This window comes from Balaenoptera borealis (genome assembly GCF_965194805.1).
Source record: "Balaenoptera borealis genome assembly, chromosome: 11".
Classification (NCBI taxonomy): domain Eukaryota; kingdom Metazoa; phylum Chordata; class Mammalia; order Artiodactyla; family Balaenopteridae; genus Balaenoptera; species Balaenoptera borealis.
Window position 1 is genome coordinate 98,228,358 of NC_138868.1, and position 27,551 is coordinate 98,255,908.

Sequence of the window (27,551 nt, forward strand, 5' to 3'; positions counted from 1 at the left end):
TATATATATATATATATATATATATATATATATATATACACACATATATAACTGAATCACTTTGTTGTAGACCAGAAACTAACACAACATTGTATGTCAACTATACTTCAATAAAATAAATTTTAAAAAGAATTTGTTCATCTTTTTAAAAAATGTGTGTTTTTAATAACAAAAATAAACAATACGATTTGATATATATCCTTCCAGACATGTAAAGTTTAAAAGTTTTCGAGCTTCGTAAAGATTCTACTAGAAAGCCATTGGAAATGGAATTGAAATGTGTAAGAGGGAGAATTCTATAATGCAGTGCTCAAGGGTACAGGTTGTGAAGTTGAGCAGCCTTTGTTTGAATCCTGGCTTTGCTGCTTTCTAGCCCTGACACCTGTGGTAAAATGGTTTTCCTCTCTGTACCTTGGTTTCCCCACCTGCAAAAGGGAGGTATTAATGGTACTTACCTCAGAGAATTCTTGTGAGGATTAAGTAAAATAATCTGGGGGACTTCCCTGGTGGCGCAGTGGATAAGACTCCGTGCTCCCAATGCAGGGGTCCCAGCTTCGATCCCTGGTCAGGGAACTAGATCCCACATGCATGCCGCAACTAAGGAGCCCACATGCTGCAACTAAGACCCTGTGCAACCAAAAAAAAGTAAAATAATCTATGTGAAGAATTTGAAGTAACGCTTGGTACATTGTAAGTGTTCAATAAACATTAAGGAGTACACAGGAGATATAGAGAGGCAGTGTGACATACTGAGAAAAGCTGAGTTTGAATCCTGGCTCTACCACTTGCTGGCTGTATGAATTTGGGCAAATGCTTAACTTTTTTGATCCTCAGTGTCCTTATCTGAATTGCTGTGTATAAGGATTAGAGATAATATGTGTAAAGTACCTGACATAAAATAAACACTCAATAAAAGATTGCTGTTTATCCATTATTGCAGCAATAAAGGATAAACAGTTGAGCCACTAACATGGGATAAAATAATATGGGGAAGAACTGCTGAATCACTTATAATCTGAAAAGTCTGACATTTGGCATGGAAGAATACCCATACAATCAGAAGACCAGATTTGAATCTTCTTTCCATTATAGAACTAGAACTTTGGGTACATTTCTTAAACTTGTCATCATTTTCTTCATTTACAAAATGGACACAAGCACAGTAACTGCCCTGCTTCCTACACATTTTTTTGAAAAAAAGATATAATTTACCATAAAAACCATAAACAGCCACCCTTTTAAAGTGTACAATTCAGTGGTTTTTAGTATTTCACAAGGTTGTGTAACCACCACTTCTATCTAATTCCAGAACATTTTCATCACTCCAAAAAACAAAACTCATTCCCTATTTCTCCCCTCCCCCAGTCCCTTGCAGCCCTACTTCTTGTCTCTATGGATTTGTCTACTCTAGATGTTTCATATAAATGGAGTCATACAAAATGTGGTCTTTTGTGACTGGCATTTTTTACTTAACGACATAATATTTTCAAGGTTCATCCATGTTGTATCATATATCAATACTTTATTCCTTTTTGTGACTAATAGTTCATTATGTAGATATACTACATTTTGTTATGGACACTTGGAATGTTTCCATTTTTTGGCCATTATGAATAATGCTTGTATGAACATTAGTGTACAAATCTGTGTGTAAATGTATGCTTTTAATTCTCTTGGGTATATACCTAGGAGTGGAATTGCTGGGTCACATGGTGACTCTATGTTTAACTTTTTGAGGAACTGCCAAACTGCTTCCCAAAGCAGCTGCACTAGTTCACGCTCCCACCAACAGTGTATGAGGGTTCTAATTTCTCCACATTCTCACCAACACTTATTATTGGGTATGAAGCAGGGTTTTGATTTGCAGTTCCCTAAGGATTAAAGATGTTGAGCATCTTTTTATGTGCTTATTAGTCATTTGTATATCTTCTTTAGAGAAATGGCTATTTTGGCCATTTTTAAATTGGATTTTTTGTCTTTCCATTGTTAAATTTTAAGAGTTCTTTATATATTCTGGCTACTAGTCCCTTATGAACAACAGTTATTTTGTATATCAAATGATAAGTGGCTGTGAGAGCTTTATAAACTGCAAGAGATGTCGCAAATTAAACGAAGGCTCTGACGAACAGAGAAAGCACAGAAGCCAGCGGTTCTACGCTGGTGGTCGAGTCCCGGGGCCTCCCAGACACAACCCGCGTCTCAGCCTGCGTGCACAGTCTTCCCACCCCACGGCGCCCCGCCCCCCGCCCTTTGACCCTTGCCGTTTCCGGTTGGAGACGTGGCTCGAGGCCGCCATCTTGGCAAGAGGCGAAGCGGCCGGCTCTCCTGTCAGGGGGGCAGCAGGTCCGGAGCGGCCGGTGCTCCCCTTCCCCCGACCCCAGCCCTAGCTGCAGTGGCGCCGGAGCGCGGGTGCGCCCCACCACCGCCGTCGCCATGGTAAGACCCGGGCCGGGCCCAACTCCCGGTTCCCGGCCTTGCTCGACCGCTCTCCCTGCTGCCGGCCTGTGCTGGGGCCAGAGGAGCCCCGCCCCGAGGGCCTGGAGCTGGGCGCTTCCCCGGGGCTCTGGGAGCAGGGTGGCCTTCCGCACCCTGTGCCCGACCTCCCGGGAGATCCGAGGGACCTGACTCCAGTCCCTCTGTGGTCGCGCCCACACCCCTCCCCCGCAACCAGCTGGGCACCCTCCTCTGCCGGGACCCGGGCCCTAAAACGGGCCCAGGGTTGTTGCTCTGCAAGAACCTCTTAGTGATGTCCCTTGGACCCCACGCTGTGGACCTGGGCGCTAGTGTCCAGCAGGTTCCGTGGGCACCTAGGCGCAGCAAGCTGGACCTCTCGAGGGTTCTCTTCCTTCTGTAATCAGCTCACCTCTCATCCCCGGTGTTCCGTAGGCCGTTGAAGTTTGAAATCTAAACCCATTAGTGTTCAGGACTTTTTCTTTAGTTTGTTTGAAAAGGACAAATAGAGGAAGGTTCGAAAGGAGGCATAGAACAGGAAGGAGTAACTTCTGACATTAATTTGTCACTAATTTGTCGGACCCAAGTGTCCCAGAAACCTGCCACCTACTTCTGTAGATATTAGGTGGGTCCATTTGTCAGTGTGATTGAGTATACGCTGTGTATAAGAGCATTGGGAAAATGTGAACCGAGTTATCGATATCACAGGCTTTCTGTCTTCAGGGAGCTTGTCGTTCAGGTGAAGTGAAATGTGGATGTGGCATATCGTAATCAGATATCTCACAGGAGGGAGGAGGGGTTTATACTCTGGGACCTGTTACTTGCCTTCAGTTGCATTATCTTTGTGTTCTCATCTATTGTTAAAATTAACGTGGGTGCGAGATGGTACAAAACAGTGCTCACTCCACTACATCTTGCTTTCTCACGACGATTTGTGGATATTTATGAAGTAGGAGAAATTTTGTGACAAAATTTCAAAATTGTGAAATTTCCAGACAAGCTAGTGATTTTTTTAAGTGCACTTTATGCCCTTCAGTCTTTTGAAGGACGTTCTTTTTTTTAAATTCTCTTCTTGTCAATAGATTATTAATTTGATTTCAAGCATCTTCCTACATACTTCAGAGATGACAGTATAATTTGGTGCCAATCATTAAGTTCTGTTCACGACCTTTTTAGATGAGAACTTGGATGGTGGGGGGGGGGCATTCATGCTTGGACTTTAAACCACTGAAAGGTTTTCTTCAGCTTCAGGCATATAAATTGCATCAAGTAGGTTTACCTCATAAAACTTTTATGTTGGACATAAAATTTCCCAAAACTCCTTTCTTCGTTTCCACTAGGAGGCTTAGTATTTGGGTAGTGATTTTTAAACTACTTCCTTTATACATCCTGGATGTACCTGTAGTGCATTTCAGAGTATAGTGTAATATTAAAAGCAAAATTAAAGTCTTGTATTATATAAATGAAATGTAGGTTAATATTTACAAAAACCTTGTTTGTTGAAAAGTTCTTGGAACCTCATACTATTTTTTTTCCTAGTACGATTTTTAATTCATAGATAACCAGAGGGATGGTAGATCCCTAGGTGTTGAGTGATAAATATAAAAATATAAATTTTGCATATTATTTGGACATGTGTGCATATACATACAGTTGTGTCATGTTTAAATATGCATATGTTTCTGAATTACTTGGGACTTGGCATGATCCAGATACCTACAGATTTGTGTACTCTGGAGAACAACTTATCTCAGTACATTCTGTAAGACATTATTAAGTATTTTTCTGTGTAATGTTTTCAGGTTCTGTTCCTTTACAAAGAGATCCCTGGACAAAGAAAGGTCCAAATAGGGTAACATTTTGTAAGATTTCTTGGATCTAAAAGTTGTATCCAAACTTCTGAAAGTTGATTTTTCCTCAACATTTTATTATAAAATTTTCAAACAGGTAGGAAAGTTGAAAGAGCTTTACAGTGAACACTCCGTGTAACCAACAGCTAGATTCTGTAATTGACATTTCACTATTCTAGCTTTATCACGCATGTAATGATCCATTCATCCCTGTAGCCATCTTTTTTTTCAAATGTGCTTTAGGGTAAGTTGTAGATATCAGTATGTAAATGTTGATTTTTGAAAAATAAATTTCCTTTAGCTTTAGTTACTGGAGTTGGTGCAAAATGTCCTACACTACAAAGTCCTCCTAGAGAAATAAATGAACAAATGGAAAAACAAATGGCCTATGGTGACTTTGTTATAAAATGAAGTACAAAAAAAAGCATCTTTTGATTGATCTTTTTTTCTAGCTTTCTGCAAATTAATGAGAACATGTTCTTATTTTCTTAACACTTGTCAGATATCATTATAGTCAGTTCTTTTTCTTAGTAAACTTATGTTTGAATGAACTTGATATTAAGTCTCATGGTAGCCCTAATCTGTAAAATCTTTACTTATATCTACAGAGTGCTGTTCTCTTCTTTTTTATTTATTTATTTATTTATTTATTTATTTATGGCTGTGTTGTGTCTTCGTTTCTGTGCGAGGGCTTTCTCTAGTTGTGGCAAGCGGGGGCCACTCTTCATCGCGGTGTGCGGGCCTCTCACTGTCACGGCCTCTCTTGTTGCGGAGCACAGGCTCCAGACGCGCAGGCTCAGTAGTTGTGGCTCACGGGCCCAGCTGCTCCGCGGCATATGGGATCTTCCCAGACCAGGGCTCGAACCCGTGTCCCCTGCATTGACAGGCGGATTCTTAACCACTGCGCCACCAGGGAAGCCCCCTGTTCTCTTCTTATTTACTAAGTATAGGCAATGAGTAAATTTACTGTAGTGATCACATTAAATATAAATGATCACAATATGTTCAGTTCCCAAGAGTCATTAGTTATTAGGAAGCTAGATTTGGGTTTGTATGGCTGGTCTACACATGATGGGGGCAGGGGGAGACTGAAATCCTACACAGTAATAACAGTTCCCAGTTAGGGAGTTATTATTGTTTTGGTTTTTCTTTTTTCTTTTTCTTTTTCATATACAATACAGCAGCTGCACAGCTATTGTATTCTTTATGTATTTTTTTTTGATTGTTGTTTGAGAGGAGAGCAAAGAATGAAAATGATTTTCTTGGGTTTCTTTTGACTTACCATCTTATTTATTCTCCAAATAGAAGGTACACTGCAGAAACTGAGAACAATGTCCTTTTATTTTTATACTCTACAGGTTTTTGTTTTAGAACAGAAACTTGTGATGAGCTTAAAACTCTCACTGAGTAACTTCAGGTTTTGGTTTTGTATGTGCTCTGTATTTTATTGTAATCTTCCGCCGATTTGATTTTATCTGTAATCACTTCATGCATACAAGAAAGACGAAATGGTCCTCTATGACAGTTGTAGAAGCTGGCCTTAATATGATCATGAATTATTATATATATCATCATTACAGTGAATTACGAGGAACAAAGTGACTGGCTAATTCTGGAAGTGAGGAATACTGAAGCATTTAGAGGTTCAAGGAAGTCCTTGACTTTTTTCTTTAGGGAATTATGCGTATTTATGCTGAATTACTACCTGTTATGCTTGGACCTCTATCACTAGTGGGGGTGAAGGGATGATATGGCAGCTATCTGACACACGTATACTGTACACACACATGATTTGTTTTGGTTAGGCAGTTTGCCTTCTGGCAGCTTAATATTAATGTATGGTTCCAAAGTATTGATAGTGGGACTTCCCTGGTGGTCCAGTGGTAAGAATCCGCCTTCCAATGCAGGGGATGTGGGTTCGATCCCTAGTCAGGGAGCCAAGATCCCACATGCCACAGGGCAACTAAGCCCATGTGCCACAACTACTGACCTCATGCGCCTCAAGTAGAGAGTCTGCATGCCACAAATTACAGAGCCCATGAGCCGTGGAACCCACGGGCCACAAGTACAGAACCCAGGTGCACTGGAGCCCGTGCCACAACTAGAGAGAGAAAACCCACACGCCACAACTAGAGAGAAGCCTGTGCACCAATAAAAAACCCAAAAAAACCAAAGTATTGATAGTTAGCACTGGAGCAGTGGGTGTGAAATGGAGGTATTGCACATTTTCTGTTGCTGTAAAGTTTTCAGATGCTTACACTTATAGAATCTTAAAGATACAAAGGCACTTTCACATAAACTAACCTCTATTTTCACATAAACTAACCTCTTTTATTTTATTTTATTTATTTATTTTTAAAATTAATTTATTTTTGGCTGCCTTTTTTAAAATTTTTTTTTATTTTTTATTTTTAAATTTACTTATTTATGGCTGTGTTGGGTCTTCATTTCTGTGCGAGGGCTTTCTCTAGTTGTGGCAAGTGGGGGCCACTCTTCATCGTGATGCGCAGGCCTTTCACTGTCGTGGCCTCTCTTATTGCGGAGCACAGGCTCCAGATGCGCAGGCTCAGTAGTTGTGGCTCACGGGCCTAGTTGCTCCGTGGCATGTGGAATCTTCCCAGACCAGGGCTCGAACCCGTGTCTCCTGCATTGGCAGGCAGATTCTCAACCACTGCGTCACCAGGGAAGCCCTATTTTTGGCTGCCTTTTGTCTTCGTTGCAGCGCGGGCTTTCTCTAGTTGTGGCAAGGAGGGGCTACTCTTCATCGCAGTGCGCGGGCTTCTCATTGTGGTGGCTTCTCTTGTTCCGGAGCGCAGGCTCTAGGGCACGCAGGCTCAGTAGTTGTGGCTCGCGGGCTCTAGAGCACAGGCTCAGTAGTTGTGGCGCACAGGCTTAGTTGCTCCACGGCATGTGGGATCTTCCCGGACCAGGGATCGAACCCGTGTTCCCTGCATTGGCAGGCAGATTCTTAACCGCTGTGCCACCAGGGAAGTCCCTAACCTCTATTTTAGGGATATTTCAAGAAACAATTAAGTGACATCCAAGGTAACGTAATTAGTGGCAGAGGCAGAACAGAAACCTAATTCTCCAGGTTTCTTTACTCAAGGAACTTTTTGATCCATGTAGTTAAAGCCGGGTAGGAGAGTGTTGTTATTTAATCCAAGAACAAATGACAATATATTCAAAGCATTTTAAGTATTATTAAGAGAAAAGTTGTCTGACAAAGTGTAACCTAATGGGAAATTTTATTTTGTTTTTTTAAACAGTCCTGAAGAGATCATCTACGTAACTTCTGGACCCTCAGTTTTTGTATCTATAAATCAATCAAGGGCCCTTGAAAGTTTGGTTGAGGTCTAAATGCTCTTTTCCAAAAATGTAAAAAACAAGTAAAATAACTGTATAGAGAATCAAACTTATTCACTCTTCCCCAAGGAAAATCAGATCAAATTACAGTAGGAAAAATTAACCTACCTTTTAGTATGAACTATTTTTTAATAATTGGTAAACATTTATGTGAAGGGAAGCTTAATTATTTAAAGGCATTTAAGATGAATGTTAATTTAGGATAGGTTAAATTTATCTTGTTTCGAGCTAACCATACCTTCCAGCCATGTTAATAACTGTGTTATTAACATGGGTAACAGTGAATAGAAACCTGTGTCAGCTTTGTGGATCCTGTGATTGTGGTGTCTTGGGTGTTTTGAGGTTTAGAGCCATGCTTAGTGTTGGGCACTTTGGTCCTAGTTTGGGAGCCTTATTCTGCTTATATCTGGATAGTGGAGTGTCTCAAGAGAGTCCCAGAGTTCTCCTGCTTGGGACCTACTATTTTATCCTACTGTTTCTTCATCTTTACATACTCAAATTCCCTGATTTATCAAAGCGTAATTTAAATGCTGTTTCTTCCATCAAGTCATCAGTGATCTTGTGAGCTAGAAGTAATTTCTTCCTCTGAATTCCTATAGTGTATTACTTAACACACTCTGCCTAGTATTAGTTATTTATGTTTGTGTCTTATCCCTATTAGCCTGCTGCTGCCTTTTTTTTTTGAGTTATAATCGACATATAGCATATTACTTTCACGTGTACAACATAATAATTTGATATTTGTATGTATTGTGAAATGATCACCAAAATAAGTCTAGGTAACATTCATCACTATACATAGTTACAAAAAAAGTTATTTTTTTTGGGTGCCAACTTTTGAGATCTTACCAGATTTCTTAAGAGAAGAATGCCAGTCTTACTGATTTCCTCATAGTATTCCCAGAGAGCATCTAGTGTGTATAGTAGGTGTCCAATAAATAATTATTTAGTTAATTCTTATAATAATACTGCTAAAATGGAGATTGCCACTGCCTATAATTAGCCTTTGACCATGCCCAATCAATAAAGCAAAGTGGGTGAATTGCCCCTCTACATAGCGTACACCTTTCTGGTTACAGGTTGCCTTTAATTTCCCTTTCATGTTGCCTTGATGTTAATTTTTACCTAAACTCTATCCGTATGGTATGGAGGTGTTTTAAATTCCAGCTGCCTAAGAACTACCCTGAAACATACAAACAGGCTTCTTACTGTTTCTAACAGGCTTATTATTATTAGGTATGTTAGACATGGGCTTTGTATTAAATCAGCATATTTATATAGATCTGAAGGTTTGGTCTGAGCAGTCCTTTCTCTGAGTAGACTTTTGACTTCAAGTGTTTAAATTGTGCTGTGCTTAGTATCTTTACTGTGGCTTATTCTGTTCCTTCAAAACCTCATAAAATTCTAAGGTGGGGTACCATACTTCTTAGGACTGTGGTTCTCGGCCCTTTTTTTTTTTTTTTTTTTGGTGAGGAGCGCTTCTATAAGTATTAAATTTATGATGTGTTCCTATTTATTAGTAATATTTCTCACTGCATAAAGTGATTCTCTATGGGTCATTTGAGAATTACTACTCTAGAGGATCTATGAATTCTCTGACATTATATGTAAAATTTTGTGGGGAGTCTATTTGCATTATTTGAGTATTAAAATATTGCCAAACCCATAAAGGTAAAAGTCCATTGCCTTGAAGTGACAAATTTATTAATGACATGCATTTCTTGGCAAGTTTATTATTAATAATGGTGCTGTTTTACATTGTGTGTGTGTTTTATGTTTACATATTTTGTGGCATAAGTTGTATAGCTTTGGCTTACAGTTTTATTACACTCATTTGGTCCTCATAATAGCTTGTGAGGTAGTCAGATGATGCTCCATTTTCTGAGGAAACTGAAGCTAAGAGAGATTGAAACGTAACTTAAGTCAGACAGATAGTAAATAGAAGAACAAAAACTAGGATCCAAATCGTCTCACTTCCAGTCATGTAATTTTCCTGGTATATTAACTTGGTTCTTCGCAAATTTAGAACACTATTTCTAATTCACATAGTCTTTGGGAGAAGGAGAAACCAATGTGAGGTGATCCTAAATATAAGGGAATACCTCATTTACCTGATGAGAATATTAAGAAGAAAAGCTTTTCAGAATATAAAACTTTTAGGACTATAGCACAAATAGTTAAAAATATGTTCTTAAAGTATTTAATAAGTTACTTATACATACTGTTTAAAGTTACATAAATACGATTTTTAATTGAGAAATAATTCCTTTTTTCTGTTCTTATGTTCATGAAACAGTTTATCCAAATTCTTCACAAGCATCATCATCATCACTAGGTCTTCTTTTTGAATTACCAGTTTTTTAGAACTTTTATACGTTGAGTTTTTTGATATTTGACACTTTTCGAATTCATATATTGATACTTTTGGAAATTTTTACCCATTTGTATAACATTATGACAGTTGATTTTCACCAAACTTATGTGGTCATCATTTCATGATGTATGTAAGTCAAATCATTATGCTGTACATGTTAAACTTTTACAGTGCTGTATGTCAATTACATTTCAATAAAACTAGAAGAAAAAAATGAAATTAAAGACATGGACTCACCGGGACTTCCCCGGCGGTCCAGTGGTTAAGACTCTGCCTTCCAATGCAGAAGGCGTGGGTTCAGTCCCTGGTTGGGGAACTAAGATCCCATATGCCGTGGGGTGTGGCCAAAAACTTTAAAAAAAAAAAAAAAAAAAAGACATGGAATCACCATGATGTATACTTAAAATATCTCACATTTTTATATGTTAATTTTACCTCAGTAAAGCTGAATTAAATAAAATTCTGTGGCCAACAACAACAAAATAGTAAAGTTAAAGACATGAGGTGGGAGATTTCCTTTGAAAAGAATGGGTCATAACCTTGTTGCATTTTTATTTTTATTCTTTTTCTGGGATCCTTTACTCCCCTCAGTATATCTTCTTGCCTCATGCCTGGGTGGTAGCAGAAACCTCCCAAGTAGTTGGTGATGGTGAAAGATACATTTCTTAAGTACAAAACTGTTTATTTAAAAAAAACAAACTATTTATTAAAAAAATTATAAATATTTTGGAGAAAGTGACTGTTTTGGGACTTTTAAGCTAGCTTATTTGCCACTCTTGAAGTAACCAACTGTAATTTTATACTCTATACCTCTCTGTATGTTTTTAAAGTATTTTCTTATCTTTTTAAAAGGATATAACTTACAAAACAAGATTCTTCCTAAGAGTATTTATTTATGCTGTAGAACTACTTTCTTTTTTTTAACTTTTTAATTCTATACAACGTAACTTTATGCTGGAATAATTAAGGTAAGTTTCAATATAGAGTCTATAGACTCAGGAACATAAAATTGTATAACTCCCTTAAATGAGCTTCTTTCTAAACTTGCAGTTGTTATTTGGGAAATAGAGCAGTTGATAGCATTATTCTTGAGATTTCACATGAGAAAATTTGCCTGATGTTCATTGGAAGCAAATCAATCAGTAAAAATACAAATCTGTTTGGTAGAGGGAAATTATTTGTGCAGGATATAGATCAAACACTTTCTCAGTATAAATTGTTTTTACCTAGCTGCATGGAAATAAGCGTGATGGTAATTATCTCCCAAATACCCTAATGTCCTATCCTTGATGAATAAGGACATTGTGTTCTCCTATAATTATTATAAAACTGTATTGCTGTTTTGAAACTATAAGAATATTTATTCAAATTGACTAACTTGTTTTTTCTTCAAGCTGCTCACCTGTAGAGGACAGGTTTCCGTAAAGCTGAGAAGCCTGACCAGTAAGATGTTGATATTTCAGAGGTTGTATCCTAGGATTGAGGCTTCCAAAATGTGTAAATAGTCATTTTGTTACTTGTCCTTGTGAACTTTTGGGTTCCTGTACTGAAGAGACTATTAACACTGTACTTAATATTCTTACTACTCTGCTAATGGCATTTGGTCTTATCTTCTTTGATGCTTTATTCATTTTGTTTAATGAAATGCCAGACTCTGAAAAAAAGACTGTTAGTCTTGATCATTGCCCAGTGTCAAAACCTGTGTGAAACATTGAGTCTTTTAGTTTTTCATTTTACAGATTGTTTGCATGTCTGGAGGTAAGATAGTGTGGGATGGGAAGGTTAATCAAAGAGCAGAAGATAAATTTAGACTCACTAGATTGGTTCCATATTCTAGGTAAAAATGAAAGGAAAGGTCAGGGGCCTTGTATAAATCTTCAGTCTGCCTGATCAGACCTCCCTTTTGGCTGTGGAGATCTCTATTCTCCCTAGAAAAAGTTTAAACTCTTCTTTATGGGTCTGCCAAAGCAGAGAGCAACCCAGTTTTGAGTCACAGGGGATCCATTCATAATGTATGTGTAGACCTAGAAAAAATTATTTCTTTACTAAGTTTTTCTCTAGGTATGTTATTGAAAAACAGGAGTAATAGCTTCATTTCCCTCTACTTTAGCTTTGTCTTATGAATGACATACTATAATTAAAAGAGCAATGAAGTAGAGTTTGAAAGTCAGCATTCTAATAGTAGTCACATCACTAAATAACTGAGTGTACCATTCTACAGAAGATCTGAGGATGTTGAGAAAACACATGTAAAGAAATAATTAATTAGTACTTATTTATATGTTCCCGGCAGGTGCTGTTGGCAGCAGCAGTCTGCACAAAAGCAGGAAAGGCTATTGTTTCTCGACAGTTTGTAGAGATGACCCGAACTCGGATTGAGGGCTTGTTAGCAGCTTTTCCAAAGCTCATGAACACTGGAAAACAACACACATTTGTTGAAACAGAGAGTGTCAGATATGTTTACCAGCCTATGGAGAAACTGTACATGGTACTGATCACTACCAAAAACAGCAACATCTTAGAAGATCTGGAGACCCTAAGGCTCTTCTCAAGAGTGGTAAGAATCCTGTAATATCGGGTTACAGTTTTTGTTTTTAAATTTTTTGTGTAAAACTGTTTTTCCCCCAAAGCAGCTGATGCTTATCAGTTTGCATGTTCTATGCCCCCAGCCCTCATCCCAGCATCTTACTACTACAGCTCCTATTCATTCAGCAGACACTTACTGGGTATCCTAGACTGTAAGTATTACTAAGGAGAATATGAGAACTGCCCTTTTGTTTCCCATTTCTCTAGCAGTTACTCTAACCTGCCTTTGTGGTTCTGACTCTTGTTTGGCCATATTTTTAGATAATATTCTTCAGGTAAGATTTGTTGATGTAGCCACACACATTCAAAGACTTTATGCCACAGACTTGCTTAAAATACAGAGTAGCAGAAGGAGCTAATAAAGGGATTTAGGCTTATTGAAATTTGTGTATTTTAAAGGATAAGAACTGGAAAACAAAACTGCTGATAAATTCTAAGTCTTTCTTTTCCATTGCTCTCCATGATTAGATTCCTGAATATTGCCGAGCCTTAGAAGAGAATGAAATATCTGAGCACTGTTTTGATTTGATTTTTGCATTTGATGAAATTGTTGCCCTGGGATACCGGGAGAATGTTAACCTGGCACAGATCAGAACCTTCACAGAAATGGATTCTCATGAGGAGAAGGTGTTCAGAGCAGTCAGAGAGGTAAATAGGGTCTTCTCTGGGGCTGCTGGTTTGTATATCTTTCTTTTAGGCTTCATTATCTGATTTTCCCTTTTTTATTTGCTAGTTTAGTCTGTACTCAAAGCTACATCCAAGTATGTATCTTCTTGTAGACTCAAGAACGTGAAGCCAAGGCTGAGATGCGGCGTAAAGCAAAAGAATTACAACAGGCCCGAAGAGATGCAGAGAGACAGGGCAAAAAAGCACCAGGATTTGGGGGATTTGGAAGCTCCACAGTGTCTGGAGGTAGCACAGCTGCTATGATCACAGAGACCATCATTGAAACTGATAAACCAAAAGTGGCACCTGCACCAGCCAGGTATAATCCAGTGTATCACCCAGAATGCAATCCTATAATGACAGATGAAGGCTGTATGTGTGTATCTCAGAGTGATATCTGATTTTTAGGCAAACTGGAAATAACGAGTGACTTGATGAAGTAAGATGTAATATTAAATTTGGCTGCATAATATGGGGATAAAGGAGAAATCTGAATGTGGTGTTTTTCCTTTTGTGTAAAAGAGAGTTCTTTTACAAATTATAACATGATCTCAATTTCCTATGAGAGTTGCCTTATTTTGGGAGAAGAGGGGATATTTAACTGTTTAAGGAACATGTATTTTTAATCTAGTGTTCATGAATGGATTTAAGGGAGAATCTGAACTACCTGAAATTATGTGAAAAAGTTTGTTTGCACACAGGTATATTTATCTGGATAGAAGGTACAAAGTTTTTGTCAGATCACACATGCTTATGAAAGTATACCTTTGGTCTTTGGGTACTTGAAGCTTATATGGGTTTTTTTGTTTTGTTTTGTTTTTTTGTTTTGTTTCTGGCTGCGCCCCTGTGGCATACGTGATCTTAGTCCCCGACCAGGGATGAAGCCGTGGCCCCTGCAGTGGAAGCACAGAGTCCTAACCACTGGACCACCAGGGAATTCCTGAAGCTTACATGTTAATTGTGACCCAGCTGTCAGTTCGGGCAGGGAATAGTCTAGTTGTCCACTAAACACTAGGAAGCTTGTGTTTTTTCCTTGAGGTATTCACATTCCTCTTAAAGAACAGCTTCAAGGAAAGCTTCAGTGATAGAGAATTATTAATTAGTTTTTAACTTTTTTAATCATGTGTGTATTTTTGTGTGTATGTGTGTGTTCTTCCACTTAGGCCTTCAGGCCCTAGCAAGGCTTTGAAACTGGGAGCCAAAGGAAAGGAAGTAGATAACTTTGTTGACAAATTGAAATCTGAAGGTGAAACTATCATGTCCTCCAGTACGGGCAAGCGTACCTCTGAAGCAACCAAAGTGCATGCTCCACCCATTAATATGGAGAGGTAAGTAGTAACTCTTTCAGTAAGAACAGACCACAGAGTGTTAAAAAAAAATTATCTCAATGCACTGTAAATTCTTTTTGTGTCTTAATTTTTCCAGATTTAAAACACTTAAAGAGTATATTCTAAACAAGGTCCTACTGTATAGCACAAGGAACTATATTGAATATCCTGTGATAAACCATAATGGAAAAGAATATGAAAAAGAATATATATATGTATAACTGAGTCACTTTACTGTACAGCAATTAAGCACAACGTTGTAAATCAGCTATACTTAAATAAAATTTTTTTTTAAAAAGTACATTCTAGGTATTAACATGAGGTCTTCCCCCCTCCCCCCTTTAAACATGTTTGGGGGCTCTCAGCCATCTGTTTTCTATTAAGTTTAGAACTTACCTTTCTATCAACTGTGTGGTGGCTAAATTAAACAAAAATAACTTTTCTTTGTGCCTAGTGTGTACTTTGTCTCTTAAAATGGAGTGGAATTAGAGGGCTAGAGCTATGATTAGCACTGTACTATATTTTGGCATGTCTTTTTCTAATTAATTTTTTTTTAATTTTAATTTTAATTAATTTATTTTTGGTTGCATTGGGTCTTCATTGCTGCGCGCGGACTTCCTCTAGTTGCGTTGAGTGGGGGCTACTCTTCGTTTGCGTGCATGGGCTTCTCATTGTGGTGGCTTCTCTTGTTGTGGAGCATGAGCTCTAGGCGCCCGGGCTTCAGTATTTGTGGCACATGGGCTCAGTAGTTGTGGCTCGCAGACTCTAGATTGCAGGCTCACTAGTTGTGGCACATGGGCTTAGTTGTTCCGTGGCATGTGGGATCTTCCCGGACTAGGGCTTGAACCCGTGTCCCCTGCATTGGCAGGCGGATTCTCAACCACTGCGCCACCAGGGAAATCCTTCTAATTAAGTTTTAAGGAGGACAAAATTTATAAATATCTTTAGTAGCAAATAATGTATTATCTTTTGCCTTTTAAGTATTTGAACCCAGTATAGAATATTTTGATTTGTCTCTTAGGACTTGTGGTACTGGTTGGTAACATTTTTAAGTGGTAGTTATCAAGTTCACATATTCATGACTCAGATTTCTTGTTTTGAAGCCCAAACCTTCTACTGTTACTGATGGTTTTGAGGTCAAGTGAAAGATGAGTCTGGGAGGATACCTCTGTCAGGTGTGCATAAAAGAGGAGTATGTTGTATGTCTTCTTCTGTATGAAATGAACGGGGTTACGTCGGGGTAAATCTCTTTAATCACTAAAGCTCCTGTGCTATTCCTAGTAGTTGCTTTGAGGGAGACAGAGGCTTGACACTATTTTAATAAGATGTTGGAGACCATCATGTACTAGAGAGGACTTGAGACTTTTTTCTGAATGATGAAGTACTTCTTGAGCATGGAGCAAATGCTTGTGAAGGTAAATGAGACCCTGCATTGTCATAAGACACATTCCTCTGTGGTCTTGAGTCTCATGCCTTTGTTTCTGGGAAGTCTTAGAGGTTAGAACAGAACAAAGTAGGATGCCAGAATAGTGTTTTTAAGCCTCTGCAGTTCACCCAGCTAAAAATAGTTTTAGTAAGGAATATGGATAGATTGTACTTAGTAATTGCCCATAGCAGTAGCACCTTTTATTTTACTTATTTTGAAAACTAGATTATACATTCATGTAGTTCAAAATTCAAAAGGTTCAAAGGGTATTGAACTAAAACTTCTTCCTCCCGCCCAGCCATGCAGGTTTCTCTTTTTGGAGGCAACTAGTATTCACTAGGTTTTTTTTAATTTTTAAAAAATTTTAAAAAATTTAAAGTTTTTTGGCGACGCCTCATGGCATGCAGGATCTTAGTTCCCCGACCAGGGATTGAACTCGCACCCCTGCGGTGGAAGCACGGAGTCTTAACCACTTGGATGCTGGGGAAGTCTCAGTATTAACTAGTTTTTGTGTGAATCTTCCAAGAGGGATAGTCTATGTATAGATGAATAAAAACATGGTATAACTTCTGTATTTCTCCTTTTTATACATTAGTGGTGGCATACTAGATACATTTTCCAATTGCTTTTTTCACTTAACTATTTTGAAGACAAGAATTTCCTTATTTGAAGCTATAGAGACATGACATCCAAATGCAGTACCTTACCCTAGACTGGATCTTGTACTACTATAAGGGGCATTATTAGGTCAACTGACAAAATTGGCATATGAATGGTAGATTAAAGTATTGTATCAATGTAAATTTATGAAGTTAATAACAGTACTGTGGTTATGTGAAAGAATATCCTGTTCTTACAAAATGCACTCTGAAAATGTTTAGGGGTAAAGGGCCATGATGTATATATTCTACCTGTAAATGGTTCAGGGAAAAAAGTAAAATATATTTATATAGAGACAGTGTGCAAATGATAAAACAAATGGGATAAAATGTTAACAATACATAAAAAGGGTATACATGTATTTCTGTTATAATTTTAATTTTTTAATTTTTGAAATTTTTTTCAAATAAAAAGCTTTTTCAATTGTTCCTCTTTATTTTTTTTCTAATTGCCCAGTATTCATTTTTGTGGATATACTTTTATGTATTTAAGTAGTCCCCCTATTGACGGACATTTGTTTCTAAACTTTTGCTATTACAAACAATTCTTCAGTGAATAACTTACTACATTGTTTTGCACAGGTGAGAATTTATCTGTAGGATGAGGATTTGCTGAACCAAAGGGTGTAATGCTTTTATTTTATTTTATTTTATTTTATTTTATTTTATTTTTTAGGGATAAAGGTTTTTTCTTTTTTTAATTGAAGTATAATTGATTTATAATGTTATGCTAATTTCTGCTGTACAGCAAAGTGACTCAGTTATGCATACATATATATAATATATACACATTCTTTTTAATTTTTATTTATTTATTTTAAATTTTATTTGTTTATTTTTGGCTGCGTTGGGTCTTCATTGCTGTGCGCAGGCTTTCTCTAGCTGCAGCGAGCGGGGGCTACTCTTCGTTGTGCGGTGTGCGGGCTTCTCATTGCAGTGGCTTCTCTTGTTGCAGAGCCCAGCTCTAGGCACGTGGGCTTCAGTAGTTGTGGCATGCAGGCTCAGTAGTTGTGGCGCACGGGCTTAGTTGCTCCGCGGCATGTGGGATCTTCCCGGACCACGGCTCGAACCTGTATCCCCTGCATTGGCAGACAGATTCTTAACCACTGTGCCACCAGGGAAGTCCCCACATTATTTTTTAATATTCTTTTCCATTACGGTTTATCCCAGGAGATTGGATATAGTTTCTTGTGCTATACAGTAGGACCTTGTTGTTTATCCATTCTAAATGTGATAGTTTATATAATGCTTTAAATTTTGATACACATGGCTGCAGCACCTTTAAATAAGTTGCTGATGGCTAATCACCATTAAACCCTGGAGAAAGGGAGTTCTGGTTTTTACCTGTCTGAGCAGATTTATCATTCTTTCTCTACAGTGTGCACATGAAGATTGAGGAAAAGATCACACTAACCTGTGGACGAGATGGAGGATTACAGAATATGGAGTTGCATGGCATGATCATGCTTAGGATCTCAGATGATAAATTTGGCCGAATTCGTCTTCATGTGGAAAATGAAGACAAGAAAGGGGTGCAGCTACAGGTGTGTAGAGGCTTTTGATAAGGGAGTATTAAGGCTTTTGTCTACCTAACACAGTCTTTCTCAACTGGAGTTCCGTGTGTGAACCATAGAACACAGAAGATTATTTAACTTTATATAACTAGTGCCATTCTAGATGCATAGGAAAGAAGTTAATTTATTACCTACAGTGGAAGCCTTGAATTGATAAATGCCTTCCCAAGCCAGTTGGGAATGATTGACAGCAGCTGTATTAGTATGGCCTTTTAATACTGGAATTGAGTGAAAGGTCATTTTGAAATCTAATAAATGACTTCATACTCACTAACAAAGGTACAAAGAGATGCATATTTGTTACTATTATGCAAAGAGTAAATTCATTTAGGATATTGCTTGAAATATAATTTAAAAAACAACAAAGTTTTAAAACTTAATAGGGTGGTATTTTATTTTATTTTTAAATTTATTTATTTTATTTTATTTTTGGCTGCATTGAGTCTTCGTTGCTTTACACAGGCTTTCTCTAGTTGCAGTGAGTGGGGCTACTCTTTGTTGTGGTGCGTGGGCTTCTCATTGAGATGGCTTCTTTTGTTGCAGAGCATGGGCTCTAGGTGCCTGAACTTCAGTAGTTGTGGCATGCGGGCTCAGTAGTGGTGGCTCATGGGCTCTAGGGCGTAGGCTCAGTAGTTGTGGCACACGGGCTTAGTTGCTCCACAGCATGTGGGATCTTCCTGGACCAGGGCTCGAACCCGTGTCCCCTGCATTGGCAGGCGGATTCTTAACCACTGCGCCACCAGGGAAGCCCAGGAGGTATTTTATTAAAACAGGTTATGACACTAAGTTTACTCATGCTGCTACTATATAAACTGCCAGTGCTTGTTTTGTTAGTTGAAGGGCAATATATCTAATGGTATATTTGAAAAGTACCTAAAATTCTTAAAAATGAATATGTATGTTCCACCTACCTGGCTATGTAAGAGACCTTCTTTATATTATTACAGTTTCTTGTTACAGTTTATTTAGATGGTTGATCTTATATCTCTTGTGACAAGAACAAAGCCTTTTCAGCGAAGAAAGTGGTTTTGTCTACTTTTTATTCCACTCATAACCAGCGCACAGTTGTCTTTTGGAAGTAGTACTTATATTATTTGACAGTAGCTTTGCTGGCTCGTAAAGTCTATGTAATCTGCTCTCCAAAAGTTACTTCTTTTTCCTTTTTTCTCCTAATGTGACTTCTTTTAAAAAGATCAGTCCATCTTAGTTGGCCTGAGTTTGCACAACTTTAGCTCTCTAGGCAAAATTGCAACTAAACTTTCCACAGAGCTTTTCCCCTCTCCTGTCTCCTTAGTATAAGGCCAGGACTGTTATGTGACCCAGCCAGCTGATCAACGTCTGACCCTAGTCTTCTATTTGGCAAGCTTAGCCTCACCATCAGGCTGCTCCCTATGAAGTATTTTTGTAAAGGACTTGGTTAATGGTCTTTTAACTTTCTCAGTTACAAAGTTACTAACTTGTTACTTACAAACAAAATGGCTTAGAGTTGAAATTACTTTATTACTATTTTTTAAATGTCTTAAATCTTTAAAAGTCTTTGAAGAAAGGAAATCTTTCTTCAAAATCAAAAATAATTGGAATTTTTTAGGCACCCTGTTTTAGATGTTTAGATTATGGGCCATGTAAGACCAAAAGGAATTTATTTCCTGTCTTATAATGTCTGAACCTCAGAAGTTTCTTTCCCTTCTCATTTCAGACCCATCCAAATGTGGATAAAAAACTTTTCACTGCAGAATCTCTAATTGGCTTGAAGAACCCAGAGAAGTCATTTCCAGTCAGTAGTGACGTTGGGGTGCTAAAGTGGAGACTACAAACCACAGAGGAGTCTTTTATTCCACTGACAAGTAAGTGCCTCTGCCCAATCCTACTAAGCTAGACTGCACTGAGAACTAGAAATAGCCCTGGCTTGTACATTCTTCATTGCCACAATTCTTTTTGACAAAATGACCTTTCAAAATGGGCTCAGTGCTATATTTAGTGTATTTTGGTAATAAGTAGCTTAAATTTTAAATACCTTTAATTTTGAAACCATTATTTTTAGTAGTTTACACTAGGATGTTTAAGGCCTGCAGTTGTCAGTTTTGATTTGCCATCTTAACTTTCCTCCATTCTTTTTCTAATGTTCTAATATACCTGCTTTGCTTTTCTCTTCAGTTAATTGCTGGCCCTCAGAAAGTGGAAATGGTTGTGATGTCAACATAGAGTATGAGCTACAAGAAGATAATTTAGAACTGAATGATGTGGTTATCACCATCCCACTCCCGTAAGTACCCCACATAATCATTTTTTCTATAGTGAGCTTTTAGAACTAGTCTTTTGGAACTCGTTTTGGAGGCAGCACTTAGCTGGCTATCCATTCTAAGATATTTGTTTCTCATAAAGGCCAGTTGTGAAAGAAGCCAGGTACAAAAGGCTGCATACTTACTATATGATGCCACTTATAAGACATTCTGAAAAGGTATTACTCTTGGAACAGAAATCAAGCATTTGATTGCAAAGAGAAGAAGCATTTGATCGCAGAGGAGCACAAAGGAACTTTTGGAGATGATGGAAATGTTATATGACTTGATTGTAATGGTGCTTACAAGATACATTTGTCAATGCATGGAGCTGTACACTTTTAAAGGAGTGGATATTACTGATTTTAAAGCCAAACAAGCAAAGCTGGTTATAGTTCTAGAGCTGTGTTTTCAGATATTGGTCTTCAGATTGTTCATGTAGTAATGAAGGTTTCCAGAAGGAGGAGCCAATTCTCAGTCAGACTTTCTCTGCTTTGTTTTGCAACTCTTAAAGGAATTGAGTCTGTCAGACTGAATTTTTCTTTTTCACTTTGTTCTCTAAATTTTCAACTAAAGATGAGATTATGTTTTCAAGGGTACTATTCTTGCTGAAACAAGATATCTGCATTAGTTTCAGTAAATTTTCTAACAGCTTTATTGAGGTATAGTTGACATGTGATAAACTACACGTATTTAAATTATAAAGTTTGATAAGTTTTGGCATGTATGCACCATCATCACAGTTAAGATAACAAAACTATGCATCACCCCCGAAGTTTAGTTCCGGTAAGTTTTTGATGTGTGCTTAAATGGCCTACTTTCTAGGATCATCTGGAAATACTCTTACTTTAAGTTTATCTCCTCACTAGCATTTCTAGTGACTGAACCATTATTACTTCACCATTGAATCCCTGCTTCTCTCCTCTGCCTTTCAGCACCCCCATGATTAAGTACAGGGCTTAATTATGAATACCCAGTAAGTGAATTCTTAGTGTGTCTATACTATTAAATTTCTCAGTTATTATTACAGAGAAAATGGTTCTAATTTAATCTGTAGTTTTGTTCAAATTAATTTTAATTTAATTAAAATTATATTAATTTAATTAATTTTTATTTGTAGTTTGATTCAGGCCTTTATATGGCCAGGTCTGGTTTTAGTCATTCTTATTTCCATTTTTTAAAATATGCTTTATTACCAATATCCCCTTTAATGGGCTAATCATCTTATTCTTCACAGCTTGGTTATTATTTCAGAACAATAGATGGCTGCCTTGAACCATTGTGAGACTTGGGCGTTGGTGGCAGGTGTGGGTTTTATTTTGTCAAGATTTATTTTACTAGACTATTTTTAGGATGCCACAAGTTTTAGGCCTCTCCATTTACCCTGTAATTGTGGTTATGGTGGTTTCCTGCGTCTTAGTTCAACTTTGCAGTAGTCTCCAGAAGAGACCCTTAGACAGCATTTTACCCTATTGTCTAGAACTGATCAAATTAGAGGATCTCAGAATCAGAATTGGAACAAGGGCAAAGGGAAGAAACATATATACAACTGGGACCATAAAATTGATAGGGAAGAGTTAATTGTGTTATATCACCCTTAAAGTTTTCTTTGTCTCCCTTATTTACCCTGCCTTTAATGCAAACATTGGATGTCACTGCTGAATTAAAAGGTGGTAAATTTAGAGTGTGTAGGAGTAGCTGGCACTGCCTGTCAGCCGTGTGCGGGGATGCACAGTGCGTCCTGACTAGCCCTGGTTCTCCTGCAGACTAAGGACAACTATGTAATATCTCTCTTTCCCATCACGTTCACATTTTGCCCAGGGGTAATTGTGCTTTCACATATCAAATAAAGTTCAGTTACTGGATTATAAATCAAATAAACCCACTGGCATCAACTACAATAAGTTTTAAAACCTTCTAAAATCTTTTAAAAACATCCTCTCAAAGGTCCAGATTCATCTCCATTCTAAATAACCACATAATGGTGTTTAAGTTCTCCCCCACGGTTATTATCAACCTGTTTTTCCCCTCATTGGCATCTTTGAAGAGAGCTACACTATGTTAAAATTCCATCATGACAAGGCAGCAAACCATTAGTGCAGTATTTTGGGAAATACATCCCACTTTACACATTTGTCAGTCTCAGTCCTCTGCCAGCTCCAGATCTAGTCCATAAGTTGGAGCAGCCCAGGACTATGTTTGCCCATTACTTATGGTTGCATATATCTGTACCTACAAAAGGAATGAATGAGACCCTTGGCCAAGGTAAGGGTCCTTGAAGTTATCAGGGAGTCTAATTTTTTCTAGGACTATATAAAAGTGGGCAGAATTTGAGGAGCATAATCAAATTTGGGGCTGGTTTTCCTTGGCATAGTTCTTCTAGCTCTGGACAGCTAACTTGACACGGATGTTTCCTGTGACAGATCTGGTGTCGGCGCACCGGTGATTGGTGAGATTGATGGCGAATATCGACATGACAGTCGACGAAATACCTTGGAGTGGTGCCTGCCAGTGATTGATGCCAAAAATAAGAGTGGCAGCCTTGAGTTCAGCATTGCTGGGCAGCCCAATGATTTCTTCCCTGTTCAAGTCTCCTTCATCTCCAAAAAAAATTACTGTAACATACAGGTACCCTTGTTTAATAGAGAACTTATATGCGGAAAGTGGTAGGACAGATACCTGATAGGCAACATGACTTCATGGTCAGAGCAGAAATCAGAAAAGCTGATGTCCCCCGTGGATTCCATTGCTGCCTCATTGTATAACCGTGGTCAGTTCTTCACCTGCTTTATCTCAGTTTTCCTCTCTAGATGAAACGAAGTAAAGAAATTGAAAATGACTACATATAGAAGTACTTACGGGTTGTGCAAGACTCATATCTCTTAGTTGCCTGTTTTTTTTCATAATCTCATGTATCTTAAAATCCATTTGCCAAAACACTCAACACATGACTTAGTAATGCCTTCTGTATTGTCCCTTGGTTTGATCCCAAGGAATGAAAGAAAGTTTATTTGGAAGACAAAATTACTGCCAAAAAAGGTGATTCTAATACAAATGGATACAGTTTTTGTGTTCTTTTATGTCACAGCTTCCCTTCATTAATACGGATAATCATAAGCCAGTTCTCTTGTAAACCTTGTCCTTAAGGTAGGCAGGCAAAGCAGGGGAAATCTGTGAACTGTTTATTTATTTATTTATTTATTCATGCATTCATGCATTCATTCCGTGCCATGCGTCTTGTGGGATCTTAGTTTCCCGACCAGGGATTGAACCCAGGCCCATGGCAGTGAAAGCGCTGAGTGCTAACTACTGGACCGCCACGGATTTCCCTGTGAACTGTCCTTCAGATCATTATTTTTAACTCGTTTTTCTTCCAGCTTTCAAATTGCATTATAAGCACCGAGTTTATAGTGTTATCTTCCCCTCTGACTTGTTGATTTGCTTGTTATTCTGGTTATCTTCCCAGGTGGTCTCTGTCTCTCCTGAAAGTGCTTGGGAAGTTATAGTTGCATCTGCTGGATGATTCCAAAGAGCAGTTCCCCCTCCCTCCCTCTCTCCCTCTCTCCCTCCCTCTCTCCCTCTCTCCCTCCCTCTCTCCCCCTCCCTCCCTCCCCCCCATTTCAGTTATTGGCTTAAACCCGTCAGTATTGGGAGCACATTGTTGAACCCAAGACATTTTCCTGTTACTGACCATTTGAAGAACAGGACAGTATAATTGCTTTGTCAGAACCTCACTAGAAAATATGAATCAATGGTTTAAGTTTTGTGTTGGTGCCATTATGTGCACCATTGTTACAGGTAGTTCATTAAATTGGACATCTGTTATTATTAATAAAGAGAAATCTCAGGACTTCCCTGGTGGTGCAATGGTTAGGACTCTGAACTCCCAATGCAGGGGGCCCGGGTTTGATCCCTGGTCGGGGAACTATATCCCGCACGCATGCCACAACTAAGAGTTCGCATGCCACAACTAAGGATCCCGCCTGCCACAACTAAATACCCAGCGCAACCAAATAAATAAATACTAAAAAAAAAAGTACGTTTAAATAAAAAATAAATAAAAAGAAATCTCATTAGAAGGACCCAGCCATATCTAGAAAATGAATATGATAGAACAACTTAGACTGAGAGCAAATTAAACAAATAATGTTGAATTGTTAGAATGTTGCATTTTGGATCAAAATGTTAATTGATCATCCTGATAGAATGTCTATGACTTTCATAGGTTTTATAGGGCAGAGCCTGGGCAGTGGCCACTCATTCTGGACCTTTTACTTAATATTAATACCACTCTACATGTCATCCCAACAGTTGTCTTTTCTATCTAGAGAGCGGATTAATCATGTTGGTAGGGAAGAGTGATACTGTGAGCTGCAGTTGTGAATTGAACTTTTTTAGTATTTCTGAGTTACTTTTAATACTGCTTTAGGGGATTTGATCTGTTCTGTACTGAGAATTTAGCCAGCACCTTAAAGACCTGCTGTCCTTCTGCTTTACCTTACTCTTTGTTTGTTTTCCTAGGTTACCAAAGTGACCCAGGTAGATGGAAACAGCCCTGTAAGGTTTTCCACAGAGACCACTTTCCTAGTGGATAAGTATGAAATTCTGTAATACCAAGAAGAGGGAACCGAAAAGGAAAATTTTCAAATTAATAAAGAAGAAGCCAACGGTGGCTGAAGAGTTTTGTCCAAACCTGCAAGCCATTGGAGACCCTTTTTTTCAAATACAGTGCACGATTCTCTGAGCGCAAGGACCCTCAACTCACCCTCAGTGTTTCAGTGTCACAGAGACATTCTCTGGCAAAGAAATGACACAAACATAAAGGGAAAGGCTGCTGATTTCTTTGGCAGATTTTACTGGCCAGCAGGAAAGCAAGCTCTCCAGAGAATGCCCCCAGTTAAACACTTTGTCCCCCATCACCTAAGTTGTTTTTTATTTTAATCCCTAAATATATTTCATACTTTGTTTTTAAAAAGTTTTCTCTGCAGAAGGTTTTAATCTTTCATACTCCTTTCCTTTACCTTCAGTTTTTTTCTTTCTATATATCCAATCCAGCACTGAGATCATCTGCATATAGGCACTATATTTGGCACTCCGGGAACAGGTTGATCTAATCCATTCTTGATTTCTGGACTATGCAGGTGAACTGCTTGAGGGGTAGGGGGTCTAGAAGTTAAAAGATAAGGATGTCTTATGTCCTTTTCCTATATCTATTCATCCCTCCATTCCTTTGCCAGGTTGTTTTCCTTGCAGGCTTGTTGCTCTGGTTTAGAACACTAGTGTGAATCCCACTTGTGTCAATATTAAAGACAGCTGAGAAGCAGCTTTCAAATGGTATAGCCCCCACTTCAAGGTGTGTGGGAGGAGAATGGTCATGTCCAGTTAGGGATTTCACACCCACAGGTAATCATGTCTGCTGCTGGTGCTACCCAGCCTTCCATTCTCCATATTTTGGGTACTTCAGCTAAAACATGATAGCTAATGGTCTTTGTAATCCATTCACATTCCTGAGATTCACCACCTCCCTCTTCCTGAATGTTCTCTATGTCATCAGTTTTTTCCTTTCTATCAGACATGAGGTTATGATTTTGGAGGCTGTAGGTTCAGTGAGTCTTTGTGCCAATCCCATTGGTCCTGAACTATCAAGGAGCCTCCATTTTCACCACCAAGTTTTTAGCATTTCAAGATCCAGCTGATTATATCGCTGTGTAGGCATTGATATACTCCATTCTAGCCTGCCCAGCATTTTTTCAGCAGCCTTTCTGTTCCTGTGTCTGAAATCCTTCCTTTTTCTCCCCTAAGCCTTTTCTGTTTAGTGTCATCATGTAATGGTTGTTTCTCCACCCCATCTCACCCATTACTTCTTCAATGGAGAAGACTACATCAGCCAGCCCAGCGTTGGCTTTTAACCCAGTATTGCACTGGGAGTTGGTGGAGTTGCTGCCAGGCTGCAGCCACAGACAGGGGGAAGAGACAGATGACAGTAGATGACCTCCTGCACTTTCAGCTGGTTGGAGAGTACGACTCCCACTCTGAACAACATCTGGCCTTCCCTGCAAAGAGTGTACTGTAATTGAAGCAGAGCAGTCACACACAAATGGCCATGGATGGAATTGTTCGCCAAAGAAATTTCTGGCCTTTCCCTTTCCCTTAACTGCATCAGGGAAGAATCCTTATCTCTAGCTTGGTTTCCACATAAGGTTTTTTTGAAGAAGGGGACTGGAACAAAAAATCTGTCATGTAGTTAAGTAGACAAGAAATCTTATTAATTCAGTTTTGTTTGAGAGTTGCTTGTCCATATGATTTTTTTAAAGTGAAGTTTAGTTTCACAAAAACTTTTTTTTCTAAAATTACTTTTGGGGTAATATTTAAAATGAGAGAAGTTTTGTAACCCTGTAAAATACATAGGGAATATAACATTCCAGTGTACACAAAGAAGGCAAATTCTTTAATCAAATAAAAAGTATTATAAAATGAATGTTTTTTAGACTGTTGACTCTCTCATACTTTGGTGTCTTCTTTGGTGTCTTCAGAATGCTGTAACAGGATCTAAGATTAAAAATTAATGATACGTTTCTTTAAGAGGAAATAATCTCTATCTGAGAGTATTCATTGCCTTTTCTCCCTATTACAGGTATTGTGTCTTCTTGTGTATTTTTCTACATTTGAGCATATACACATACACATGCACTCCTGACAGTGTAGCTTTTGAATTTGATGCCACTTATGGGCTTTTGATCTTAATTTTGTCAGGGCCAGTTGTAGAGTCAGAAAAATGAGGATTCATCTTTAAAGAATAACCATAGTTGGTGATATCTTGGAGCATTCTCTTCCCCATTAGACAAACAGTGGTAAGTAAGTGATGCAGGCATGAGTGATGAAGGCCTTCCTTGGAAGTTGATAATTCCCTCAGAAAAGGCTTCTTCCTTCCTTTCTTTTTATTTAACTTGAAAAACTTTTGAATGTCACCAAATTGTTTGGAAGGCAAATCTCTG

General features: G+C 38.3%; 1 protein-coding gene across 2 annotated transcripts; it reads left to right on the plus strand.

Annotated features, from left to right (window-relative positions):
* The first annotated feature begins 2,266 nt into the window (after nucleotides 1–2,266).
* On the plus strand, nucleotides 2,267–27,034 carry ARCN1 (archain 1). Of its 2 annotated transcripts, XM_082342140.1 has the most exons (11): nucleotides 2,267–2,436; nucleotides 11,433–11,535; nucleotides 12,332–12,595; nucleotides 13,093–13,272; nucleotides 13,404–13,609; nucleotides 14,454–14,618; nucleotides 18,082–18,247; nucleotides 19,974–20,121; nucleotides 20,432–20,540; nucleotides 22,980–23,184; nucleotides 25,078–27,034. In XM_082342140.1, the coding sequence occupies exons 3-11, from the start codon at nucleotides 12,398–12,400 to the stop codon at nucleotides 25,165–25,167; spliced, it is 1,467 nt and encodes a 488-aa protein (XP_082198266.1). In that variant the 5' UTR covers nucleotides 2,267–2,436; nucleotides 11,433–11,535; nucleotides 12,332–12,397; the 3' UTR covers nucleotides 25,168–27,034. The 2 variants fall into 2 exon arrangements, with proteins under 2 accessions (XP_082198266.1, XP_082198267.1); XM_082342141.1 differs by lacking the exon at nucleotides 11,433–11,535 and having other exon boundaries at nucleotides 2,268–2,436.
* The last annotated feature ends 517 nt before the right edge of the window (nucleotides 27,035–27,551 follow it).

Coding starts and splice junctions, on each gene's coding strand:
- ARCN1 (XM_082342141.1), top strand. Junction 13,610..14,453: donor GTGGCACCTGCACCAGCCAG/GTATAATCCAGT, acceptor TCTTCCACTTAG/GCCTTCAGGCCCTAGCAAGG. Junction 20,122..20,431: donor GTCTTTTATTCCACTGACAA/GTAAGTGCCTCT, acceptor TTTTCTCTTCAG/TTAATTGCTGGCCCTCAGAA.